General features: G+C 34.2%; 1 protein-coding gene and 1 long non-coding RNA gene across 2 annotated transcripts in view; one reads left to right on the plus strand and one right to left on the minus strand.

The window, feature by feature from the left end:
- Window positions 1–24,959, plus strand: part of BAZ2B (bromodomain adjacent to zinc finger domain 2B) — a 390,367-nt gene that overhangs the window by 296,441 nt on the left and 68,967 nt on the right. Inside the window, exons 16-23 of the mRNA XM_060152812.1 lie at window positions 6,335–6,545; window positions 12,397–12,489; window positions 12,605–12,666; window positions 17,398–17,463; window positions 19,146–19,211; window positions 20,629–20,673; window positions 20,893–20,919; window positions 22,155–22,220. Of these exons, the coding sequence (XP_060008795.1) occupies window positions 6,335–6,545; window positions 12,397–12,489; window positions 12,605–12,666; window positions 17,398–17,463; window positions 19,146–19,211; window positions 20,629–20,673; window positions 20,893–20,919; window positions 22,155–22,220 (636 nt within the window). The remainder of the gene's footprint in view (window positions 1–6,334; window positions 6,546–12,396; window positions 12,490–12,604; window positions 12,667–17,397; window positions 17,464–19,145; window positions 19,212–20,628; window positions 20,674–20,892; window positions 20,920–22,154; window positions 22,221–24,959) is intronic.
- LOC132522359 (uncharacterized) lies at window positions 6,351–21,513 on the minus strand. The gene is made up of 3 exons (XR_009541179.1): window positions 21,454–21,513; window positions 19,052–19,128; window positions 6,351–6,499 (listed from the first exon to the last, which is right to left on the minus strand). It is a non-coding gene; the product is annotated as an uncharacterized LOC132522359 (long non-coding RNA).

The following is a 24,959-nucleotide window of genomic DNA, read 5'->3' on the forward strand; positions in this document are numbered from 1 at the left end:
TTGAGTGTCAGAATAATAGAAAGTATGGTTGAGCTAGGCAGATTTTGGTAAATATAAAATAGGGTTATTTTTATTTTCCTAAATATGATACTTAGGTAAAAAGGTAAAAAGTATTCACATTTTTGTTAGCGATATATGAAGGTTTCAAAATGAATTGTTAATGGCAAAGATTATTTTGAAATATATGATAATCTAATTTGGGAAGGATTTTTTGTGTGTGAATGGTAGAGAACAAAACGTCTAAGCATAAATATAACAATTAAGTTTATTTTTTTCAACCAGGAAGTTAACAAGCAAAGGTCAATGAATGTCTGCTGCATTCATGCCAAAAAAGCAAAGAAAAGGAAAGCTGCAAAGAAGGAATAATTAAAAGTGACTTAGGAAAAAAACGTTGCTCTCTCTATTTGAGATGTATTTTTTAAGATATTTTTTTAATGGCATAATGCCACGAGAAAAGAAAAACATCTATAGTTCTTACTGAAAAGAGCCTTTTGTTCTTGGTCAATTTAATCAGTTGATATTTGTGGCAAATACTTAACGTTCCAGGTAATTCTTCCCAAATAAATTTTCCCTAAAGGCATTTTCCATAAAGGAAATTGTGAACACATTTCACTACAGAAATGAACTTGAAAGCCTGACTCTGAGGAAAAACTAATGTTCATGGAGAAACTGCAGAGTACAAAAGAAATAGAAGTTATGATCATTGGTTTAGAGAAGCTTGTTGTCTGGGGAAGATAAAACACTAAGCACAATGCTTTTCAGCTAAAATCAGGGTTTTGTTAATAAGGAATAAGGGGAGACTTCACAATAAAGCAGTCAACACGCAGTCTGTGGCAAGACTGTAATGCCGGTAATTATTTCAAATAAGTAAAGAACAAACGATTGGGAGTCAACACCCAGGGTTCTAATTCAACTCTACTGTTAACTGTCATACCGAATGCAACACAGCTGTGGGCATATATGGACCCTGAGAACACGAAAGATCAGTACCAGAAGTCCAAAACTCTGGAAATTTATGTCACTAATCTACCAGGTAGGATTTTTGATGGCTAGGCAAAGGCCTCTACTAGGAAGCCAACTGTAAGAATCCAAGAGTAGCGCTAAGGAGATATCTGACAGTCCTAAGTCTTTGAGGGTAACCTACTGTCCCTGGAAATCATAGTCAGTGTTATGGAAACAATTGTATCAAACCACATCTTCCTCAACTGTTTTTAATAGGTGACAACCATCTCCCAGCATAGATAACTATTCTTACTCTTTCACATCTTTAAAGTGCTATTCAGTATATGATATTAATATAGTTTATTATTAAGATTAAGAATCCCTAATGCTGTAAAGTTTATGGTATATAAAGCTCTCACTACCTACCTCTGGCACCACAAAGTAGCTAAAAATAGACATAATGCTAAACTGTGAATTAGATGTAAGGAAATCCAACAAAATTCTGATTTTTCTCATGAAAATAACTTTAATGTTTTTCTTAAAATATGGAATGTCGAGTCCTGTGAAAAATATTTGATGTCCTTGCTTTGCTTGTGCCCTAAGATTTTTCTTAGACTCCTAGCAGGGTAATTCAGCATCCTATGTTACTTTGAAAAACGGAATCCTACTTTTCTAGGCCTTAATTTCCTCATCTGTAATGTGAAGTATATATATTATAGGAGGTCTTTAAGATCAGTTCCCTTTTAGGTGTGACATTCTAAAGTTTTTTAATAAACTAAGTATCAGGACGTAAAAGATTCTGAAATTACACTTAAAAGAGAAAAGTAGTAGAAAACAATTATCTTTGTTTACTTGAACCGTGGTTAAATTTACTGAAAATTATTTAGCCAGAAATCAATTTGGTAAATGATCCTTCACTCAATGACCAACAGACCTAAAATTGTCAGACCAATGCCTTAAGCCAGATTTAAAACATTCATCACAGCTATTTTTCTATCAGAGTCAAAGACTGGGATAGATAGAGGTCCTGATCCAGAAAACTATGAGTAAAGATCATCTATTCGCTTATATAACATTGAGCGTTCTAGAAGTAGTAGGCATCTCAAATATTAATGAGGGCATTGACACTTAGTGGCCCAGGACTGCAAATCCCTGGTGAAATTGCTGCAGCAAAGTCTTGGTGATACTAAAACTTAAAAAAACAAAAAATAAAAAACCACAGTAACTTGGTAAATAGATCATTCAGTGAATTGGTTTTTGGTGGACTGGTTTACTTTACTTATATACTGCTTTCCCCCCAAAATAAATAAACCTTCAAGTATACAAAATCAAGCAAAATGGGAGCAACAAAAGAAAAATAAAGATAAGCTAGAGTATAAAATTGAAGCAGGAGTGAGACTTGATAACACCTCCCTTTAAGACCTAAACATGTTTCTGGTAAGCCACAAATTGACTTTAGTTATCAGTGAAATGTAAGAGTTAGGACTGTCAAATATCTCCTGAACTAGACAATTCAGTGTCCATAACATAAGGTGAAAACAAAGCAGTTGCTCATGAGATGTTCAGAGTATCATTTATGAAGAATAATAGAAAGGTTGAAATAGAAAATCCTATTTAAGTTAAATTTCTTAGCATCTTTTTTGAATTTCTGAATACAGAAAACATTTAAAAACTAATTCATTTCAAATGTTTTCTTTAAAGCTCCATTTTGTCTTTAAAGTATAAAATACCTGAAAGCAATAAATTTATTTGCCAGTTTTCTCAAGTATTTCTCCAGACCTTTCTGGTCTCCATTCAGACTTCTCTCCTTCACATCCAGGAAGTTCTCCCTCCAAAAAAAGACTAAAGTATTCACTTTCCTTTCCACTCTGATTCTCAGGTCCTAATCTAGACCATCATTATTTTTTAAGTGGACAATTGAGGCAACTTACTGTCCCAACCTCTAAACTTTTTCAAATTCATTACTGCTGAGGGTGTGGTCCTTGAATCACCTGCATTAGAATAGCCGGAGCCTCGGGTCCTAGTTAAAAATGTTGGTCATTTGGGGGAGAGAACTCTGTCTAGTTTACCTTTAGAAAATGTTATGCCGATACAGAGTAGGTACTTCAACAAATGTTCAAGTAGTTGGAAACTATTTCTATTATACATTACAGTCTTACAGTGTAGTCTTGTATAATGCATTAGAGTGTATAGTATATAATGTAGTTATCTCATTCACTTAACCTTAATTATTTTGTTCAGTCTTCTGAAATAAAACATAAGCCCTTTTTTCCTTCTCTTCGTAGTGTTTACAGAAGTATGTTATTGCTAAGGCTTTAAATTAGTAACTCTTGAAAGTGGAATTATAATGGTATAAGAGACTTAATCTGCCATCATCTCCATCATGTTGAATATCTATTTTCTTTTTATCCATATCTTTTAAATCTTAGTCAAGAAAGATTATTTTCAGGAACCATTTACTATCTTAGTTTTAAAAATTAAGAAAAAAAGTAATAAATTTACTCTTTTGATGAATAATTTCAAAAAATTTATAGCATATGAATCAAGTGATGTAAATTGTATTTGCTTTTCCTAAGGAAAAGTTTATTAAGAAAAATGCTTCTTTTTTTTCCTTACCCATGGTTATCTTGGCTACTCAGTGAATTAAAGCTGTAATATAAGCTTCAGATTCCTAACAATCCATTTCTCATTTTCTAAAATCCAGGAGTCAAAAGACATTATATGTAGTCCAATATATGCAACTCCCTTAGAAAGCATTTACTTTATAAATGCCAAGGGCAAAAATGTAAATGATAATGTCGCTATAATGTTACCAGTTTGGGGCACCAACATATTCTATTCCTTTTTTGACACAGGCAGGTATATTTTCCTAGCTGAATAAAACATAACTGTAAAATTATAACTGAATAAAAAAATAAATTGATGAAACCCTTCAAATCTTGGCTAAAAGTTGATTTTATTATTAATAAGGTACTTTAAAAACTGAATGCAGATTCCTTTACAGACTCCTTTATTAGTCTTTGTCTTCTACTTCAAGTGTCACGAATGTCACTTTTATATTTTTCAATTTATGTGATGCATGCTGCCTTGGTGCCTAAGAGCATAATAGAAAAATGAAAGCCTGAACTAATCAAAAGCTTCCCATATTGGTGAACATAAAAATGTTTCGATGGCTTCCTTCTTAGTGGTTTATGGCATGAAAATGCAGTTGGTACAACTACTGTTTCTGTTGACTTCATTGAAATCTCAGCCAAAAAAATTCTTACTTTCCTCAGAATTAATTTGTAAAATTATTTTTAACCTGGCAATTACTGAAAAGAATTAGTATAGATATTATTTTAAACATATATGGGTTATATGCATTAATTTTTTTCTGCCACAATCTTGCCTTGCCATAACCTTGGCTGTGCTTTCATGGCTGAATATTGTGATCAGTCATTTATCAAGTATAAGAACATCTTTGTGACATCAGTTAAGTACATGTAGTGGTTAAGAGCACAGGTTTGAGAGTGAGACAGTTGGGTTCAAATCATAGTTCTGTTCCTTATTGCCTCCTTACCTTAGGAAATTATTCAACTGGGCCTGAATTCTCTCAGTTGTAAAGTAGGTACAGTAAAATCCACCGTATTAGATAGTACTATTGTGAAGATTAAAGTACATAATGTAATCAAAATGCCTGGAACTAAGCAGAGTGCTTGGAATGTGGAATGTAACCATCATCCGTAGTGGTAGCAGGAGTGGTATTTGTGTTTTTCGTACCCATTGAATGAGATATTCATAGTCTCCTTGCCCCAAGTTAGGTATCATGGCATAAAGTATACCTCAAGAACTTTTGATTATTTTTGGTTGCAGAATTGCCCATAGTGGTTCAAGCTAAATTCCTAGTTTGAGATTCTTTTAAGAAAAAAAGCATGTTTAAAACATTTTCTTAAATGTCACACTAAAGGAATTATCTCTTTAAAAAAAGAAATAAGAAAACAATTATATTAGAAGGATTATTTTAAAAGGGTGCCTTTTCTGTATTTGAACATGTTGATTTGGAAAATAAGTAAGGTAATATAATAATGTATTTTTTAAGAGAAAAGCAGCTCATCACAAACAAATAATATATTTGTTTTGAATGACATATGAAGGATAATGAAAACCAGACACTGATGGTATCTATACACTGAACAGGATTATTCCTATAATACACTAGCATTATGCTGGTGAATGTGTTTCCATCAGGAGACTTATAATGGGAAATCTCAATTATACACCATATATTCATCATTGGCTGTAGAAATTATCATGTGGCCAATATTATTTTACATATACCCCCATCCACTTCTCCTCTTCCATAATTTGTTGAAGCAAATAATATACATGTTATTTCCTCTATAAATGTTTCGTTCATATCTCTAAAAGATAAGGACTCTTGTTGTCTACAAGGGTACCATGGTACCATTATGACACTTTAATAGTTCCTTGATATCATCAAATAATAGTCATTGTTCAAATTTTCAGTTTCCCTTAACTGTCAAAAGTTTCTGAACAGTTCGTGTATTTGAATCAATATCTAGGTAAGCTCCACACTTTGGGATTGTTTGGTACATCTTTTAAGGCTCCTTTAATTGTCCCACAGGTTTTTTTACCTCTTGAAATTTATTTGTTGAAGAAACTGTTGAAGAAATTTGTAGTATTTCCTCGACTGGATTTTGCTGTGTAGTTAACCATACACTTCTCACCCAGTTTTTCCTGTGAAGTTATAGTAATTAAGTCTAATCTAGATTTGATTTCATTTTGTAGGGGACAAGACTAATTTATAGGTGATTGAGTGAACCTCCATCAGGAGGCTAATGTCTGTCTGGTTGTCTCTCCTTTTGGTGATTGGCAACCATTCAAGTTCAGTGCTTAGACTCATTAATTCATCAGGTATTGCAAGATGCTGCTATTCTAACTCTTACATTCCATCTTGATTTATTAGCTCTAATATTTCTATAAAGAGAACTTTCATCTATTATTTGGATAGTTTAATGTTTGGTTTAACTGTTAACCCATGAGAACAATCCACAGAGGTGTCATCACACAACTAATTTTCAAATATCTGCCAACTTTATGGTCATTGTAGTTCAGAAATGGTTATTTAAAAATATATATCTATTTATATGTTTATAGATACAGATATAAATCTCTTTGTGTTTAAAGTTGAATTCATTAAGAATATCAAAACGATGCCAAGTCCATGAATAATTATAAATATAAATTTAATTAAAAAAATAAAATTCCTAAAGTTTGTACCAGCTTTATAAATTTCAAAATATCTGTGAATTTGCCTAGAATTTTCTGACATATTGATCACTTGTGTTTATTTCGTTTGTAATCTTTATTTCTATAAAATGTTAATTAAAAGGGAATGCAGTGGTGTCTTTTGAAAGAAGAGGATGTCATTCCCCGTATCAGGGCAATGGAGTGTCGTAGAGGAAGACCACCAAATCCAGATAGACAGCGAGCAAGAGAGGAATCCAGGATGAGATGTCGGAAGGGTCGGCCTCCAAATGTTGGCAGTGCTGAATTTCTAGATAACACAGATGCCAAGTTACTAAGAAAACTGCAAGCTCAAGGTAAGAAACAGAACGTATCTGACACTGTAATAGTCATATTAAAAAGTGTAAATATTTCTTATATTTTTGACTGATGAAAGATTAACACTGCTCTCAATTTCTAAAAAGTAGATATTTGTGTTAGAATAAAAATGAGAAAATAAGGAGTCCCGCTGGTAACTGGAGTTCTTTGATTAGGTAAGCTCCTTTCAAGAGCCATATTCATAAACACAGCAGACCCTGTGTGTTGAGAACTACAAAGGTGGGTGATAAGCTTTTAAGGCTTGCACTGAAAGGGCATCTACCAGCACTCGGCACATGCCTTAAGGTTGTGCCAACCTTCTGGAAATTCTCATTTTAACAGCTCCCGATTCCTTGAGGTGGTACAAGGGGATAACTCCAAAATATGTGGATCTGTGGAGTAAATTTTCAGTCAGAGAACTCCAATTACTGGTAAGTAACCCCAGTCTTTGGGTTCTTCTGTAGTATGCACATATTACAGATATTTTCAAAATGCCCAAGTAATAGATTTAATTCACAAATATTTATTTTAAGACCATCAGAAAGAATCACTATCAAGCACAAAGTGCTCATAATAACCTCAAATGTATTTATGACTCAAAAGTGTACATAGCGCTTCCCTGGTGGCACAGTGGTTGAGAGTCTGCCTGCCGATGCAGGGGACACGGGTTCGTGCCCTGGTCCTGAAAGAGCCCACATGCCGCGGAGCGGCTGGGCCCGTGAGCCATGGCCGCTGAGCCTGCGCGTCTGGAGCCTGTGCTCCGCAATGGGAGAGGCCACAGCAGTGGGAGGCCCGCGTACCGCAAAAAAAAAAAAAAAAAAGTGTACATAAATTGTTAACATTAAGTTCCCAGGCTATGTCTGACACAGAAAAAGCTGGCGTAAATAAAACAGTCCTGCCCTGAGTTTGAGTTACTAGTTACAACTGGGAAGACTCTTCTTGTGAAGGGCTTCTTGTGAAGGCTATCTGAATATATATCAGTATATGTGTTGGTGTCTTATATTCACAAGCATATATATAAACATATATATCAATGTAAAATAAAAGTTCAACAATAAGAACTAACTTAGAAGACTAACAGGATTTTACTTCTCATAGGTTCTCTCTGGGGGAAAAGCCTGACTTATTTGTTTATTGTAAACAACATCATAATGTTGACTTCTTTGTAGCTCCTTTGTTTTTGTTATGAAACAAATATCTATGACAAAAGCTCATAGAACAGAAACCTTTCTGTAAAAGATATTCATGAGTGGAATCATTATTAACAGTTTTTTGTTAGGCTATCAGAGACTCGTATACATAAACTGTACATAAACTCCTATAACACATGCCTTCAAACACTCATATATATACTTATGCATATACAATATGTTGTATTACATATATATCCTTTTTGATTTCTAAAATAAATGGCTTATAGTGTACATACTATTCAGCTTGGCTTTTTTTCCACTTAATTTATCTTGAACATCTTTCTGTATCAGCACTTAAAAATCAACCTTATGCTTTTAATGGCTGAATAGTGAGTGATACTGTGTATGATTCTACCACACTTCATTAAATTAGTCTCCTTTTGGTGACTGTTCTAGCTATTCCTGACATTCGCTATCACAAACAGTGCTGCAGTAGTACATATTACACATATCTTCACATCCTTCTACAGGTGTGGCTATGTATAGTATAAAATCCTAGAGATAGAATCTCTGAATCAAAGGGTGTGTGCGTTTTCAATTTTGGTAAATAGCAGGCAAATATTATCTCCAAAAAGTTGGCACCAGTTCATACTTCCACCAGTGGCATGTAAGTTAATTGCCTGCTATGTAACTTAATGTTGTATAAGTTTTTCTCTGTCTTAGTATGTTTTTAAAATATTTTTAAAAGTTATTCTGTTTGGTTTCTATTAAGACGTTTATCTCCCTTGAAGAGTTATTAGTGAAGGTTAAAAATAAGTTAATATATTAACAGATACAGCCATACATGATGAGTTTTTAAAGTTAGTATTGTCAATAAACCACTGGCTCTTCTAAAGAATGTATACTAGTGGGGAATGTGCATTGTTTGCGTAAAATAAGAAAGCTTGAAATTAACTGATGTCCAAAGTCTGGGCTCTTCATGCATGTTTTGCATATCTTATACAAATAGCATTAATACTTAGTATCTAAAATGGCAACTTTATATTTGCAAAAGTAACTAAATTTTTACAAAATAGAAGTTGATTATTCAACTTTTACTCAAGGTTTTTTCTCCCTCAAGATTTCAAATTGGTTTGTATTCCGTTATATACTTTTCCCTTGTTGTATTATGTTGCATTTTGCAAATTATTTTACATTTGACCTTACTGTGTATATATGTTCTTTCTCGCATGTATATAAATGTTAAATATTTAACATTAGATAAATAATAATTATTAATATGTACAAGCAACTGTGGTATAATATGTATTTTTTTTTCCTTGGGAAGAAAAGAAAATAGCAATGAATCACTATCACCCCTTTTATTTCTAAAAGGTTTCTACATTAACAGTTTGAGGGGGTTATCCAAGGGGATTCTATAAGTTTCTGTTATATATTATCATCGTACAAGGACTCAACTAGGCTGAACAACTGGACTTAATTTGAAGAAAGATTCAGAACAGTAAAATAAATGCAAACTTTGAATGTACTTTCAAGCATTGTGAACTGAGAGGTCTCTAATTTCTCAGGGAATACAAATAAGAATCTGACAAAGTTTGAATATGAAAAAACCTTTTAACCTATCTAAATAAACCTGCTTCTTAATTGGCCAATACCATTCATATCTCAGATTTTCTGAGATACCAAGTAACACTTGTCCATTTCATACATTGTAGGATCTGAGATGCCCTAGTCTGTGCAATGCCCCAGTATTTTAAGATGTTCCACTAAGGAAGAAAAGAGCTGCCAATTTCTACACACACTCTGATTTTAGACATGTGTAAAAATGCATCTTAGAATCAAAGAAGTGTGGTATATGTAAAATATCCCTAATTCTAAGTGAAACTAAACTTTATTTCAAAATAAATTTTTACCTTTGAAATTTAAAGAGACAAATTCTTCAACCATGAAAGGTAGTTTTCAAATTAATATTTCAAATGCTCATTACAATAATAATATATTCAGGGCTTCCCTGATGGTGCAGTGGTTGAGAATCTGCCTGCTAATGCAGGGGACACGTGTTCGAGCCCTGGTCTGGGAAGATCCCACATGCCGCGGGGCAACTGGGCCTGTGAGCCACAGCTACTGAGCCTGCGCGTCTGGAGCCTGTGCTCCGCCACAAGAGAGGCCGCGATAGTGAGAGGCCCGCGCACCGCGATGAAGAGTGGCCCCCGCTTGCCACAACTAGAGAAAGCCCTCGCACAGAAACGAAGACCCAACACAGCAAAAATAAATTAATTAATTAATAAACTCCTACCCCCAACATCTTAAAAAATAATAATAATATATTCAGCAACCATAAACCAAATAAATGAGAAGATATTGGGAGCAGTTTATTCCTCAGAGCCTGAGTGAATTTTCTTGGTCTCTAGCTCATTCTCCTTCCTCCATAGTGTCTCTCATTTCTTTTAACATTTTTTTTCATGTTTTCTCCAACTGTTCGTAACGTGAAAGTTAAGCTATATAAATTTTAAGTGATTAATCCAAATTGTATCTTCCTTGCTAAAGTGAAAAGATATGAGTTGAGCTTTTTAATGTTTTTCTTTTCCAGGAGTTTAAACATGAAAATTACTGTGAACTTGTGTGGAGTTTGAAATTGACTGATACATTCATATACAAAAAAATACGCCAATATATGTGATAAAAGTTTCTTTATTATAAGCCAAACTTCTATTAGAAAGCATCAGTTTAGCTTGGAACAAAGCATCATACTTATGCCACCTTTTCTAGGAAATTTGTTTTTAACCACTTAGCAACCCTTTACATTTTAAGGCAGATTTAGGTCTTTATATCAGAGTTCAGTGAAAGCCTTCAATTCTTATATGTTAAAAAATAATGTTTACCTGGATCTATCATAGATGAGAACAGTGTCCTACAGGTGTATTATTATCAGAGCTTGCTAACTCTGCAGGCCAGTTGATACATTTTTATTTCCCAGAGTATTTCGTGAACAGGAGAATCCTTTTTATGCGGCTCAGAAATTTTTGATGATGCTTAAAACTTAATACTGAAAATTATTGGAAGATTGGAGGTATACTTTAGTATCAGCTTCTGTTTCATCTTTTATTAACACTTCAAGTTTCCTAGATAAAATCAAACCTTCTTATATCCCCTCCCCTTTTTTTAAGTCTTCATGATAGGAAATCAACCGTAGTAACCAACTACACCTCAGCTGTTACAAGGACATAGGGTTAAGTTTCTTTCTAAAATCTGAAGGCATTTAAATTTCTCTAAGGGTTTTAGAAGTAGTTAACATATAGACTGTGAAGTCAGAAAGTCCTGGGTGTGTATCTTAGCTTTGCTCTTTAACTTCTGGGAGCCTTAGTTTATTTCATTTGTAAGCTGGGCATAATGTTGCCTATCTCATAAGGTTGTTATGAAAATTAAACAAGATCATGTAAATTTAATACAACAGTTCAATAAATGGTGGAGGTTATGAGTAGAGCTCAAGTGATTACCTAATCATATTCATTATCAGTGAATATAAGTTTCTTAAAATTCTTCACCTGCTACAAAGTTGAAAACAATGTCTAATGTAAAGTGGTATTTTCTAAAATGATTTTATGAATGATACACCACTTTTATAGTTAGCAGTATTTTGATCAAGTTTGCCAGCAGAAAAATGTGTAACGTTACATGCTTTTCTGTATCAGCTACCTATTGCCACATTAAGGCCAACCACAAAACCTCAGTGGTGTACAACTCTAAGCATTACCTATTTGTGCGGATGGAATGAGCTGGTGGCAAGTTAGGCAGTTAGGCATCTCTGCTGATCTTGGCTGGGCTTTTTCACATTAGTGGAGTCAGCTGCCTCCATGTGTCCCAACCTCAGGCAGCCTAGCCCGAACTTGTACTCATAGTAAAGGGCAAGGCACAAGAGTAAAAAGAGTAGAAAGAGTACAGGTATACTTTCAGACTTCTACTTGCATCACACTGTTTACATCCCATTGGCCAAAGAAGATCACATGGCTGAACACAAAATCAAGGAACAAGAGGATATATTCCACGCATGTCTTGATGAGAGGGGACCGCAAAGTCACATTACAAATGGCATGGATAGTCAAGGAATGAAGACTTGGGACCATTAATTATGTCAGTCTATCCCAGTTTCATACATTTGTCCTTAAAAAGTATGAGAACGAGGTTGTCCTTAAAACTCATTGACATTCTGTACTCTTTATTTAGGAGATTTAGTCGCTTTCCTTCATAAATGAAAATATCAATGGATTCAAAAATTTTACCATTTATATAGCGGACTGAAATGCTAAGTTTGGGGGCTTTGTTCTATTTTGGGTTCTCTTTCTTTTTTTTATGTATTTTGTTATTTTTAAGACTGAAGCTGAATCACTTTTTTTTACATATTAGCAGGTACTTTCATACTAAGTGAGGATTACATGAAATGTGAAAAAAAATGTACTTATATTAGCCTTTGCCATGAGGAGTAAGAGAGGCATCATTTTTCTTATGTATATGGGATCATATTCGATGAAATAGTTTGGCAATTTCTAGGGGAAATGAACATGACATTTTCTGAGGTTCTCCTACTTGGTATCTAATGTTTGGCAATTTTCTTAAAAATTATGTCCTTCATGATGATACCAGTTTCACAGGTATTGTTTGTAGGTTAGCAGTTATGTAAAGTTGTTAATAACATTCCTTGAAATTTTGTATTTTTCAGAAATAGCCAGGCAAGCAGCACAAATAAAGCTTTTGAGAAAACTGCAAAAGCAGGAACAGGCTCGGGTTGCCAAAGAAGCTAAAAAACAACGAGGTGGGTGATTTAAACGGTAGCCTAAACTTGAAGAGTGAGTATTGGGTAATTCATAAGAGGCATCTCTTCTTTGTTGCTTTTCTGATGATATCTGTGCCTTGATTTTTCATCATAGCAATAATGGCTGCTGAGGAGAAGCGAAAGCAAAAAGAACAGATAAAGATTATGAAACAACAGGTATGTTTATTCCTTGGAACTGATTTTTAAAACACAGGCATTGTTTTGGGGATCTATCTGTATCTTTCTCTGTGTACATTATTTTCATTTTGATTTCTGAAATAACTATTTCACATTAATGTTATGTATCTTATTTAGAAAGTTGTTCTCTTTCATTAGTTAAAATTCACCTCATTTTATTTTATTTTATTTTTATTATTTTTATTTATTTATTTATTTTTGGCTGCATTGGCTCTTCCTTGCTGCACACAGGCTTTCTCTAGCTGCGGCAAGCGGGGGCTGTTCTTCACTGCGGTGCGCAGGCTTCTCACTGCGGTGGCTCCTCTTGTTGCAGAGCACGGGCTCCAGTAGTTGTGGCACGTGGGCTCAGTAGTTGTGGCCCGTGGGCTCTAGAGCACGGGCTCAGTAGTTGTGGTGCACAGGCTTAGTTGTTCCGTGGCATGTGGGAAGTTCCCGGACCAGGGCTCGAACCTGTGTCCCCTGCATTGGCAGGTGGATTCTTAACCACTGGGCCACCAGGGAAGTCCCTAAATTCACCTCATTTTAAAGCGAAGTCTTCTACTTCCAAGTTTTTTAAGAATTGATTACCACCGGAGCCTGTGCTCCGCAACGGGAGAGGCCACAACAGTGAGAGGCCCGCGTACTGCAAAAAAAAAAAAAAAAAAAAATTGATTACCAAACAGTAAATTGTATAAGTACTTTTAATATCCTGATAGACTTTGAATATAAGTTGACATCATGAATAACTTTCAAACTTTTTAAATTAATGTATTAGTAAATGAAGGATATTCCTTAAATATTCAAATTTTAATAAGAAAAGTTGTTGTCCTAAAACATGTAAAATACTAGTAAAAAATTAAATTCAAGTTATATAGAATAAGGTTTGCCTCCATTGCTTGTGATTGCTTTCAGAGTTACTAAAAAATTACTGCAGTCGTCTCTCAGTATCCACAAGGGATCGGTTCCAGGACCCCCATGGATACCAAAATCCACAGATGCAAGTCCCTTATGTAAAATGGTGTAGTATTTGTATATAACCTATGCACATCTTCCTGTATACTTTAAATCATCTCTTGATTATTTGTAATACCTAATACAATGTGAAGGCTATGTAAATAGTTGCCAGCATGGGGCAAATTCAAGTTTTGCTTTTAGGAACTTCCTGAAAATTTTTTTTTCTAATTTAGCTTTGATCCATGGTTGGTAGAGTCCATGGATACAAAACCTGCAGATAAGGAGAGCCAACTACAGTGCAAACAATGAAAAAAGCATCATTTCAGCAGCATTCTGTTGTATATCTACAGTACCTCTCCTGTGTGTAGTTTTCAAAATTAAGTATAGGTAAATAAAGTAATTTTAAAATTCTTACAGGTAAAGTATTATATGACAAGATATTCAACTTTATTGAAGATGGGAATGTGTACACTACTCTCCCATCTTCATATATTCACTGTAATCATTAAAGCAGAAAGGAAATGGGGAGAACTAATATTCTTTAAAAAATTTTTAAATGGCAAGTAGTTATTTCTGAGTATGAAATGAAGCCAATTGTGTTATTATATAAATAGCTGCTAAATAAACGGCTTGGATTGGATTTGATGTGGCTGTCTCGAAGGTTCTTTCCAGTATTGACTAAAGCAGTATGATTAGAAAGAGTTGATATGGAATTGGGATTCAGAATTTAGTTTACAGTCAGGCAGACTGTAAGAGTTGAATATGGGCTCTGCTACTTAAGAATTTTGTAACCTTAGATGAATTTCTCAACCTCTAAGTCTCTGTTTCCTCCACTGTGAAAGAAAATAACTGCATTATCTGAAGATTAAATGAGGTGATAAATGTAAAGTACATGCAACAGTGCCTGGCACAAAGCAAATGCTCACTTTTTAAAAGATGATATAAAACACCAAACTGCATACTAAACTCTTTTACCATAATTTAAAGTAGTCAGCAGTAAACTTGAATTCCTTTAGTTTGTTAATTCCAAATAGTTTGTTAATTGTCACTGCTAAAGACACTGTAAGATTGACTTATAAATATCTAGTCTAATGAATGCTTTTGTTAAAATATAAATATTTACTGTATATCACATATATATATAAATAAGTTTATGTTTCATTTTAAAGTGAAATACTATTGTTTCTAAATATTATACCTTTTTATAGCTCATCCTATTTCCTAATGGCTAGAGATCCATCAAATCTTATCAGCACTTTAAATTCAGCTTTGTGACCCTAAAGTCTTGAAGTGGCTACAACCTAAATATACATGGTTTTTGCTGCTCATCAAAAAATCAGCTGCATAGCACAGGGAGATCAGCTCTCTGCTTTGTGACCACCTAGAGGGGTGGGATAGGGAGTGTGGGAGGGAGACGCAAGAGGGAGGAGCTATGGGGATATATGTATCTGTATAGCTGATACACTTTGTTATAAAGCAGAAACTAGCACACCATTGTAAAGCAATTATACTCCAATAAAGATGTTAAAAAATAAAAAAGCATTGGAGTACCAACGTTTCAGCAACGTTAATACAAATGAGCTGATCATAGAGTTTTGTCAAGATATTTATCTGAGGCTAGTTTCAGAATACAATCTGACTTATTCCTTATTGCCAACAAAGTGAATCAAAGTATAGCTTAGGTCTACTCACATAGTCAGTTACATAATGCCTATTTTAAAGTCAGCTTTAGATCTAGAATAAAATAGTAGCATGTGCTTCTGGATTATTTTTTCCACCTAGTAGGCCAGTATCACCAGGTAGTCCTCAAGACAATATTCTGGAAGCTTACAGAAGCATTATTATGAAGCAGAAGGAACAAAAGCATTGGAATGTGACCAAGGCTCTGTATTTACTATTTGATTTAAGGCAAAATATTTACTCTCTAGGAACTTTAGCTTTCTATTAGGTAAAAAGAAGATAATTTCAACTCTTTTCATGATCAATAAGATATTTTATGTAGAGTGCCCAGTTGAGGGGTTGGATACCCAATATTATAAAGTGAATCTGTATTATAATAACTTATAAATAATGTTTATCTCTACTAATGCTAATGACACCACTACCATATATGTGTGTGTGTGTATACATGTCTATGTATGTCTATGTATGTATATATTGAGATCAATAACATCAGTGTACATAAAAAGAAATGTTTAAAAACGTTAAAGTATAGCTTGCAAAGGTACAGCTAGCATCTGGAAATTGGAACAGGTATTATAACATTAAGCAGTATAAAATGTGTTTGCTCTGGAAATCCTACGACAAATGCAATTTGCTAGTAGGAAAATTGGGGTGTTTGGGGGCAAACGATGTATTATTATTGAGTACCAGTTTGGGACTTTCAAAGGGGTTTCTGAACATGAAATTGTTAACATTGTGCTGATAGCATATGAGATAATGTTTTTAAATCAAAATGTAAACTTTTATCAAACTTTAATCACTGAATTCTAAAACAATAACTAGTACATTAAATTTAGACAATGTGAACACCAATTATGCCATTGGAATCATTCTCTAGAATGTTCAATTGTAATTAAGCCTTTTTAAAATAATATTACAGATTATTTCTGAATTTGGCTTATTGTAGTAGTTAAAAAGCAAGGGCTTCCCTGGTGGCACAGTGGTTGAGAGTCCGCCTGCCGATGCAAGGGACACGGGTTCGTGCCCCGGTCCTGGAAGATCCCACATGCCGCGGAGTGGCTGGGCCCGTGAGCCATGGCCGCTGAGCCTGCGCCTCCGGAGCCTGTGCTCCGCAATGGGAGAAGCCACAACGGTGAGAGGCCCGCGTACCGCAAAAAAAGAAAGAAAAAAAAAAGCAATGTAATATTATCATATGAAGTAAGAAATTATAGTATGGAAATTGTTAATGATGATCGATTACAGTTGTGTGGCACCACACACTTTTTTTTATTATAAATTTATTTATTTATTTTGGCTGCGGTGGGTCTTCGTTGCTGCCCGCGGGCTTTCTCTAGTTGCGGTGAGCGGGGGCTACTTTCCGTTGCAGTGCGCGGGCTTCTCATTGCAGTGGCTTCTCTCATTGCGGAGCACGGGCTCTAGGCACGCGGGCCTCAGTAGTTGTGGCTCGCGGACTCTAGAGCACAGGCTCAGTAGTTATGGCACACGGGCTTAGCTGCTCTGTGGCACGTGGGGGTCTTCCCAGACCAGGGCTCGAACCCGGGTCCCCTGCATTGGCAGGCGGATTCTTAACCACTGTGCCACCAGGGAAGCCCCTGCCACACACTTTTTTAAGCATTTTTAATTTATTCATGACATAGTGAGAGAGGGCAAACACCTCTCCCTATTTTATACAAGAGTAGTTATTCTTTGCTCAAGATCATTGTATGAATGACGGTAACTCAGGACTGGCCTTAGGTTTTCTCACTCCTGATACACTATTTTTCTACTTTTCTGTCCTGTTTTTATTTAAAACTAAGTATAATTGTAACTGCAGATACTTATAAAAATTCACAGGCTAAATGAGTTAGTTTATGTAGTTTCTGTATACATATTTAGCATTTGTATTTTACAAATTGTTTTGAGAAATTTTATAAAGCCATATTAATTTGACATGAACTTATATATGATGTTAAACTAAACAAGTTTTACATCCACCATGGGCAACCTTTGGTAACTCTGTATTTATATCTTAACTTATTTGATTTGACTTAAATACTTTTCACCTAGATATTTAGTTTATTTTATTATCTTAAATTATTATAATTTTTTCTACAGGAAAAAATTAAGAGAATACAACAAATCAGAATGGAAAAAGAGCTTCGAGCCCAGCAAATTCTAGAGGTAGAATTCTTAAATGTGATATGATTAAAGTAATATAGTCATATATTTTAAAGTCTCCAAAAATAAAAATCTTACTTACATATTCTGTCACTTATACAAATTAATATGTCCATCAGAAACTCTCTTTAAACATAATGCATAGAGTAAGACCTTATCTGATCCTTATTTAGCAGACTCATCTAATCCTAACAACCCAGGAAATAAGACAAAAGAGAAGAAGAAAACAGGGAAACCTCTGAACAGCCAGTATAGGTGTCATAAGGTTCATGTGCTGAAACTCGTGTTCTTTACTTTTAGAAAACTCATTAGGACTTATAGTCATATATTTACTTTTAATTTAGAAATAAAACATTAGAAGAGTGAAAGTAAATTTTAAACGTAGAAACAGTTTAATCAGCTTGTTTTTCTGGCTTCTAATATACCCTGCTTCCCCACAAGCTGATGGAATAGGACTAGAGGACATATATTGGAATCAGTAAAATAATAGCCACAAGATAGCAAGGGAAAATACAGAAAAACTCCAACCAGCATGTATAGGAATTCAAAAGCCTACCAAGAGTCTGTAATCTTTTAGTTGAATAGCAAGCAATTTTCAACACCTTAGCAGCTGAAAGGCATTACTCTGTGGAACTGTACAGTATAATAACTGATGTTCAGGATAATTGCCCCAAGTCATCAAGAAAAAGCCAAATTATATTTAGCGTAGTGTATCTAAGCAGTATATATCTCAAAATTATTTCCATCCAAAATAGTGAAAATAAACTTTTAATGTTCAGAATTGCTATAACCTCCCAGCTATTCAGGAAACTCTTGGTATAAACGATTTATTCCCTGAGGGTGTCAAATAGCTGAAGTGTTCTATGTTACATGATTATTCCTTCTAGAAATATACACATGTTTCCTTAACCATTTCAAATTAATTTTAAAAATCCAAATCAAAAGTACTCCTACCTTCAAGTAAATTAACAATAGCTACTGGATAGTTATCAAACTACTAGATAATTAATGACTTTAACATTATGACGCTCAGATTTGGTATCATGACCTTGATATTCAAAATGTACTTCATGAAAGATTATAAGTTTCCATTCTATCTTTTTAAAAAACCTTGAATTTAATCACAATATACAGCTAGAGAAAATCAGATTTAATGTGTTTCATTTATATCAGCTGAGTAATGGATTACTTTATCTCAAATTTCAAGTATTAAAAAAATCCAAATAGACATGTTCATTTTTAAATGTGTTACTGATTTATTATTTAAGTAACTTTTATTATCAGTTAAAATCTATCCCATCTTCTGAATTTTTTATGATCATTTTTTACTTTTAAAAATCAGAAAAAAAAGGAAAAATTACATAAAATTTTTTCTGTGATTAAGTTTTAATGTAAAATAATAAACAATTATTTCAGACTTTTAATAGAGTTTGAAGAAGTCAAGAAAAGCTGACATACTCTTATGAATTTAAGAATTTTTTATATCTTAATGCTAATCTATACATTAGAAATGAAATTAGTATGTTAAGTACAATATTAACTGTGGGAAAATCTGTAATTGTTTACATATATGTTCCATGCTGTTTTGTACCTGTGAGGCATGTAGCTCCATTTTCAAGTCATAGATTACTTTCAAGTTGCAGTGGTGCTGTTGCATGACTTTGAGACCTGTTTTGCATGCACAGGCAAAAAAGAAAAAGAAGGAAGAAGCAGCAAATGCCAAATTATTGGAGGCCGAGAAACGAATAAAGGTTAGTTTAGATGAGAATCAGTTTTCATTTTTCAAAAATAAAAACTGTATGATATTATACCAGTATCAATTGTATTAAAAAAAAGCCCTCCTCAAAATGACTATCTAAAAAAATGTTTAGCACGGATAAAACATGTGTATAGTGTGTGTTTTTATTGTATGTATATTGTATGTATATTTTTATATTTCGTTATACAGGTTATATGTGATACTTTGAGCTCTTTAAATAGCAGACCAAATCAGAAATGCAAACTATTGCATAATACCTGTATATAGTTTTGATGGATAAGATCTCCCCAGAGCTATTTTGTATCATTTATGTTTAAGTTTCAAATTGTGTTCCAAATCCAATTCTCTCCTTAGATTATAACGTTCTCTTTGTTAATGTCTAATAACTGTTTTAACTATTAAAAAGTGAAAAGCCTACAGAAACAAAAACCTAACTTTATCAGCTATAATTTACCAATAATAAAAGTAGCCATTGTTACATATTGTAACTTGATGTGTTGTTTGGGGATGTTTTGGTTTTGATTTTCTGGCATGAAACATAAGAGAGTTGGACCCTCACTCCCCCACCAGCCTCCACCCTGACACACATTACACCCCTACCTTCCATTTTTTCTGATAGTTATTTACTGAAATTGGGCAGCCATGTGGTCCTACCGGTTCAAGAAACAGCCACTACAGCTATATCTTATAAAACCAGGGAACTGTTTGTTACCTTTTTCTACATAGACTCTCTTACTTTGTTCTTTAAATTTCTACTCCTTTTCAAAATGGCTGCCTTAATATTAATTAATCCGTATTTTATCTTTATAAAATGATTCAAATTGGTGACATTCCCAGAACTGTTTGGATTAAGCCCTACCCCTTTGGGATGGTGCCCTCAATCATAGGTGGGCATAAAAATCTCCAGCTGATTCCTTTTCTCTTGTCACTTTCATTCCTACACAGTGATGGAAATGATATAGATGCTGTTAATCCCAGAGTGTATTTAGGGATTTATATTCAGAGTGGAGAGAGTTTTAATTAGCTAGATTTGAGGGTTGCTTCATTATGTTTTCTTTTTTTTTTTTTTTTTTTTTTTTTTTTAGTGCCAGTTGTATCTGATATGCTCTGTCTATCTAGCTAGTCAGTTCAGTGAATGGGTCATTGAAGTGTGTTTACTATTAGGTCACTGAATTTTAACTCTAAATGTCTACTGAATAAGGATCCTTGCTCCTGTCCTACAGTTTTTATATATTAGGTAGAACCATATGAAGTTGCCACTATATAAGTAAAAAATTATTGGATGTTTGCAGTTTCATATGGTTCAACCTAATGGAAGACTGTAGAATCTCAGAAAAGGAACTTCTAATACTTGTTGCATGTTCTAAATTTTCCCTAAAAATCCATCTTAAAAGTTTCTTATTTTTAAGGAAAAAGAAATGAGAAGACAACAAGCTGTTCTTCTAAAGCATCAGGTCTGTAGACACATAGTTATACAGTTGTCGAAATGTACATTTTATAATTTTTCTTAAATCTATTTTTGGAAAAATCTTCAAGATATTTTCTTTAAAAGTTCCAGTATAATTCCTGCTTAAATTCCTGGTTTTGGGATTGGTGTCTTTCGGGGGGTTAAAAATTGGTTTCATGACTCTGTGATTTCTGTTTCATAATGTTGTGCCAACTCTTTCTACCAGGAGTTGGAGAGGCATAGACTAGATATGGTATGGGTATGTTTATTTCTGTACATCTAACACCGCATTGTGATTTGGTTGTGATATGGTTGTCATAGCAATGCATAAAGTGTAGCACTGGCTGCTGTCATATTACATACTGCTGCATGGCTTTACAGCACAGTGCATTGCATACATCTGCTTGTCTGTCTATAAAGAAATATGGTACATTTCCAAGATTTTCAATTGAATTGGGCAGGCCTTATATAAGGCTGCTGTCTAAAAGTTTACGTTACTGATGTCACAGTGAAAGTTGGATCACTATCCAATTAGATATGACTATGACCCATATTCTCCCATCATTCTAGATGCAAAACTGCCATTGAATACAATGGGAATTTTGAGTTAGGTTGATGAGAGAATATGAAATATATTCTGGTTTTATGGACAAATTTTAGAAATTTTTAGAAATATCCCTTTGGGGGAACCACGTATATTTAATCAAAAAGAATGATTCAGTACTATAGCTATGTGACTTTTTTATTTTAAAGTAAAATGAGACTATCGAAGTAAGCTAATGCTTACCTTATTTTCATACTGTGCCTTTTAGATTCCACTTACGAGCCCATGGTGCAGCTTTTGTGGCTTTAAATAGTGCATCAAGTGGCAGACATCAGTAAACAGGAATATCCCATTTCATTGATGTTGTTATATGAATCATGCCTATAACAGCTTGAAAAAAACTTTCTAATTTGTCGGTGGCTTATTGGATTTACAAAATGATAGTATACTTGAAATAAAAATAACTAATTCTAAAACCATGAAGTGAAAGTGAATATAAATCAATTTCTACCTGATCTAAAAATTTAAGAACAGCACAACCTTTGGTTTAATTGGCTGTAGTACATATTTGTGGTTTTTCTAATAGCAGATGTAAGGTAACTGACCTGTTCCAGCCAACCATTATGCTTTTTGTTCTGCCAGCTTTTGAAGGAGCATCACAACTGACCATAAGTAAACCTTGTATGCTTCTGTTTACACTGTCTCCATGTTCATTGCTTTACCTTTTTGCTTTTGATTGTTCTTGTATTTGCTTTCTAAACCTGAACTAAAACATGCACAGACTGGCCATTCTTGTCTTATATTTAGTATTTACTGTGACTTGTCTATAAATGCTAAACATGCTATACCGAGTTTTTTTGTTCTGTTTTGTTTTGTTTTTCCATTTGAAAATCAAACTATTAACTATGGTTGAGTTATATTCCTAATTTTATCTGGCCTAATAGGAACGAGAGAGAAGGAGACAACATATGATGCTTATGAAAGCTATGGAAGCGCGTAAAAAAGCAGAAGTAAGTGTATGTTTCTGGAAAAATATTATCTTGTCATAAATTAATATTTTTTCTTAAAACATTGGCTCTTCTAAGTATAGATTTTTTGGAGTAGGGATTGTCATGATTTACCGACTCTCATACATAAGCAAACGAAAGGTTAGAGATAGTAACCAAGTGTTAGAACATAAAAGAATCCATAGGATGGATTCCAATGTATGAGTTAATTTTCTTGGCTGAGATTTTAATTACCTTTTTAAAATATAGTGAATGGCATTCATTTGGATAAAATGAATTCTTCTTACTGTGACCAGAGTTTCACAAAATTACAGGCATGCCTAGACAAGTCCTATGTGTCCTAATTCAAACATCAGTCAGTTCAGCCGTGGACTTCTGCCCTCAGAATTACTCTTTAGCATTCTATGTGTAAAATTAGGCCTAAGTACTATCTTTGAAATAGACTTTTACCATATACTTCAGAATAAGAAAATTATTGCAATAAGTCAAAATGAACTTATATGGATGTTAATAGAAATTACTTAAAGGTTAAAAAATGTTACAAAGGAATGCATTCTGAATTAAAACAGTTGAATAGAGGTATGGCCATTATAACCAGGGCTTTGGAGTTTCAGAGACTCAAATACCTATGCTGGCTCTAAACCAACTTGCTTTAAGCTCATCAGGTTATTTCTTCTTTAAAATTGAGAAAATGATTCTGGTAGGATTATAAGATTATCAAGTGGGATAAGCATTTAATAAATAATAATTAATGAAAATGAGACTATTTGGTCTAGAAGTTGAGTGCCCTATATTTCAGTTTTTTAGCCTCAGCTGTGGCTTAAACTCTCATTACAGATTTCTAATATGAAGGCACAGTATGTGTATTGTTTAGGAACCTGGACATTGTAACCAAATGATCAGGATTTGAATTCTAATTTCATACATTCCAGCTATATGACCTTGGGCAAGTTATTTAACCGCTCTGCGATTCAGGTTTTTCATCTGTAAAATGGAGATGATACTAATTCCTATTTCATAGGGTTTGTAGTTATGATTAAATGGGTGTGTGTCTATATGAGCGTATGTGTAAAGTTCTTGGAACGGTGCCTGGCACCACATAGTGCCTACTTACTTATCACAATAAGTTATTTATTACTATGTAGGTGTTTTTTCCTTACTTGTTAATTATCCAGGGCCACTGACACCCTCCACACCTAACACAACAAGGGAATCTACACATGGATTTATAACCACAATCTCTGAAAAATGACAGGCAGGGAAAGAGAGAGAGGTGACAGATTCCAGGATTGGGCATGGCTGCGAACTCTGTTCCCTTCTGAATGCAGTGGCGGGAAGAGTAAGGAAGGGGATTAATTAAAATTCTAAAAGCTCGACCTAATTTTCTCCTATCTGGAGAGATGGGAACTGAGGGAGTAACTCAGGGAAAAGACCTGGAATATCCCTCAAGAGTCAAGTTCTTCCCTGCCAGGTATTCCTCTTACCAGAAGGACCAAGAAGAACCAGGGCTTGTTATTCTGATTTTTCCTCTTGGAGAGGAAAGCTAAAGAAAGGCAGAATAATGAAAATAACCAAGAGCATTTTCTCCAGACGTACTAGGATTTGGTAGAAGGGGACACCCAAGAGAATAGTAAGGATAAGATCATCCGAGGGAGTGAATGCTCAGGTTAAGAGGTACCCAAAAGGCCCAAAAGTCATGACCTCTCTCACTGGTTTTTTTATATTTGCTCTGTGGCCTGGGAGGAGAGTAAGAAAAGCTGCTGAAGAGAGGTGAGTAAGATCTGCATTGAGTGGAAGGTAGCAACCATGGGATAAATGAAGATAATTCAAATGAAATCTTCTAAGAATCTCTCAAGACCCAAGAGCATCTTTCATGGGAAAAGGATATACCCTTGACTAGATAGAGTGAAATCAGGTACACTGCTTCCAATAAAACTCGGAAAGGGATATGAGAAACCGGGTACAGCTCTCTCTCTTCTAGCTACCTTCATCCTCAGAAAAAAAGGAACATCAATAGCATTACAAAATACTCTTCAATTTGAAGTACTTTGAAATATAAAAACAATTATCAGATAAAGTGAGAAGAAACTAAAGGAAAATTAACCCACCTACATTGGAGCAATGCAAGTTCGTGATAGGGCTGCCCGTATCAAGCATGAGTAATTAGAAAAGAAATGCAAGAAAACTGCCAAAATATCAAACCAAAAATATATGTGTGTACGCACGTGTGCATGCATGTATACATAAAGTAACAGCTTAAAGCATAATAACTTAAAGAACCTGTTTTCCCTGCTTTCATTCTTGCTTTCCTCAGCACACTCCCTATGCATTCTCCACAGAGTAGCCGGAGTGATCTATTCAAAAAAGAAACCAGATTATATCTGGATAAACACTATCCAGTGGCTTCTCATTACAATAGTAATAAAGTCCAAATTCCTCACCAGTGACATATCAGACCCACATGCTCTGACCTCTGCCAACCTCTCCAACTTTACCTCATACAATTTGTACCTTATGTACTATGTTCCAGTCATTTTTGTCTTTTTATTATTTCTAAACAAAGGGTCTTTACTGTTGCTGTTCTTCCACTGAATATTCAAGTGGTTCTTGTCTATTGTTCAGTCATAGGTCAAATATTAACTTATCAAAGAGGCCTTCCCAGAACAGAGTACATTATATGTTTTCTGTCTATATAATTTTCTTTATATAATAATAATAAAGTCATTTTACTTTATTCTAGGT

The sequence above is a fragment of the Lagenorhynchus albirostris genome, chromosome 6 (assembly GCF_949774975.1).
Source record: "Lagenorhynchus albirostris chromosome 6, mLagAlb1.1, whole genome shotgun sequence".
NCBI lineage: Eukaryota > Metazoa > Chordata > Mammalia > Artiodactyla > Delphinidae > Lagenorhynchus > Lagenorhynchus albirostris.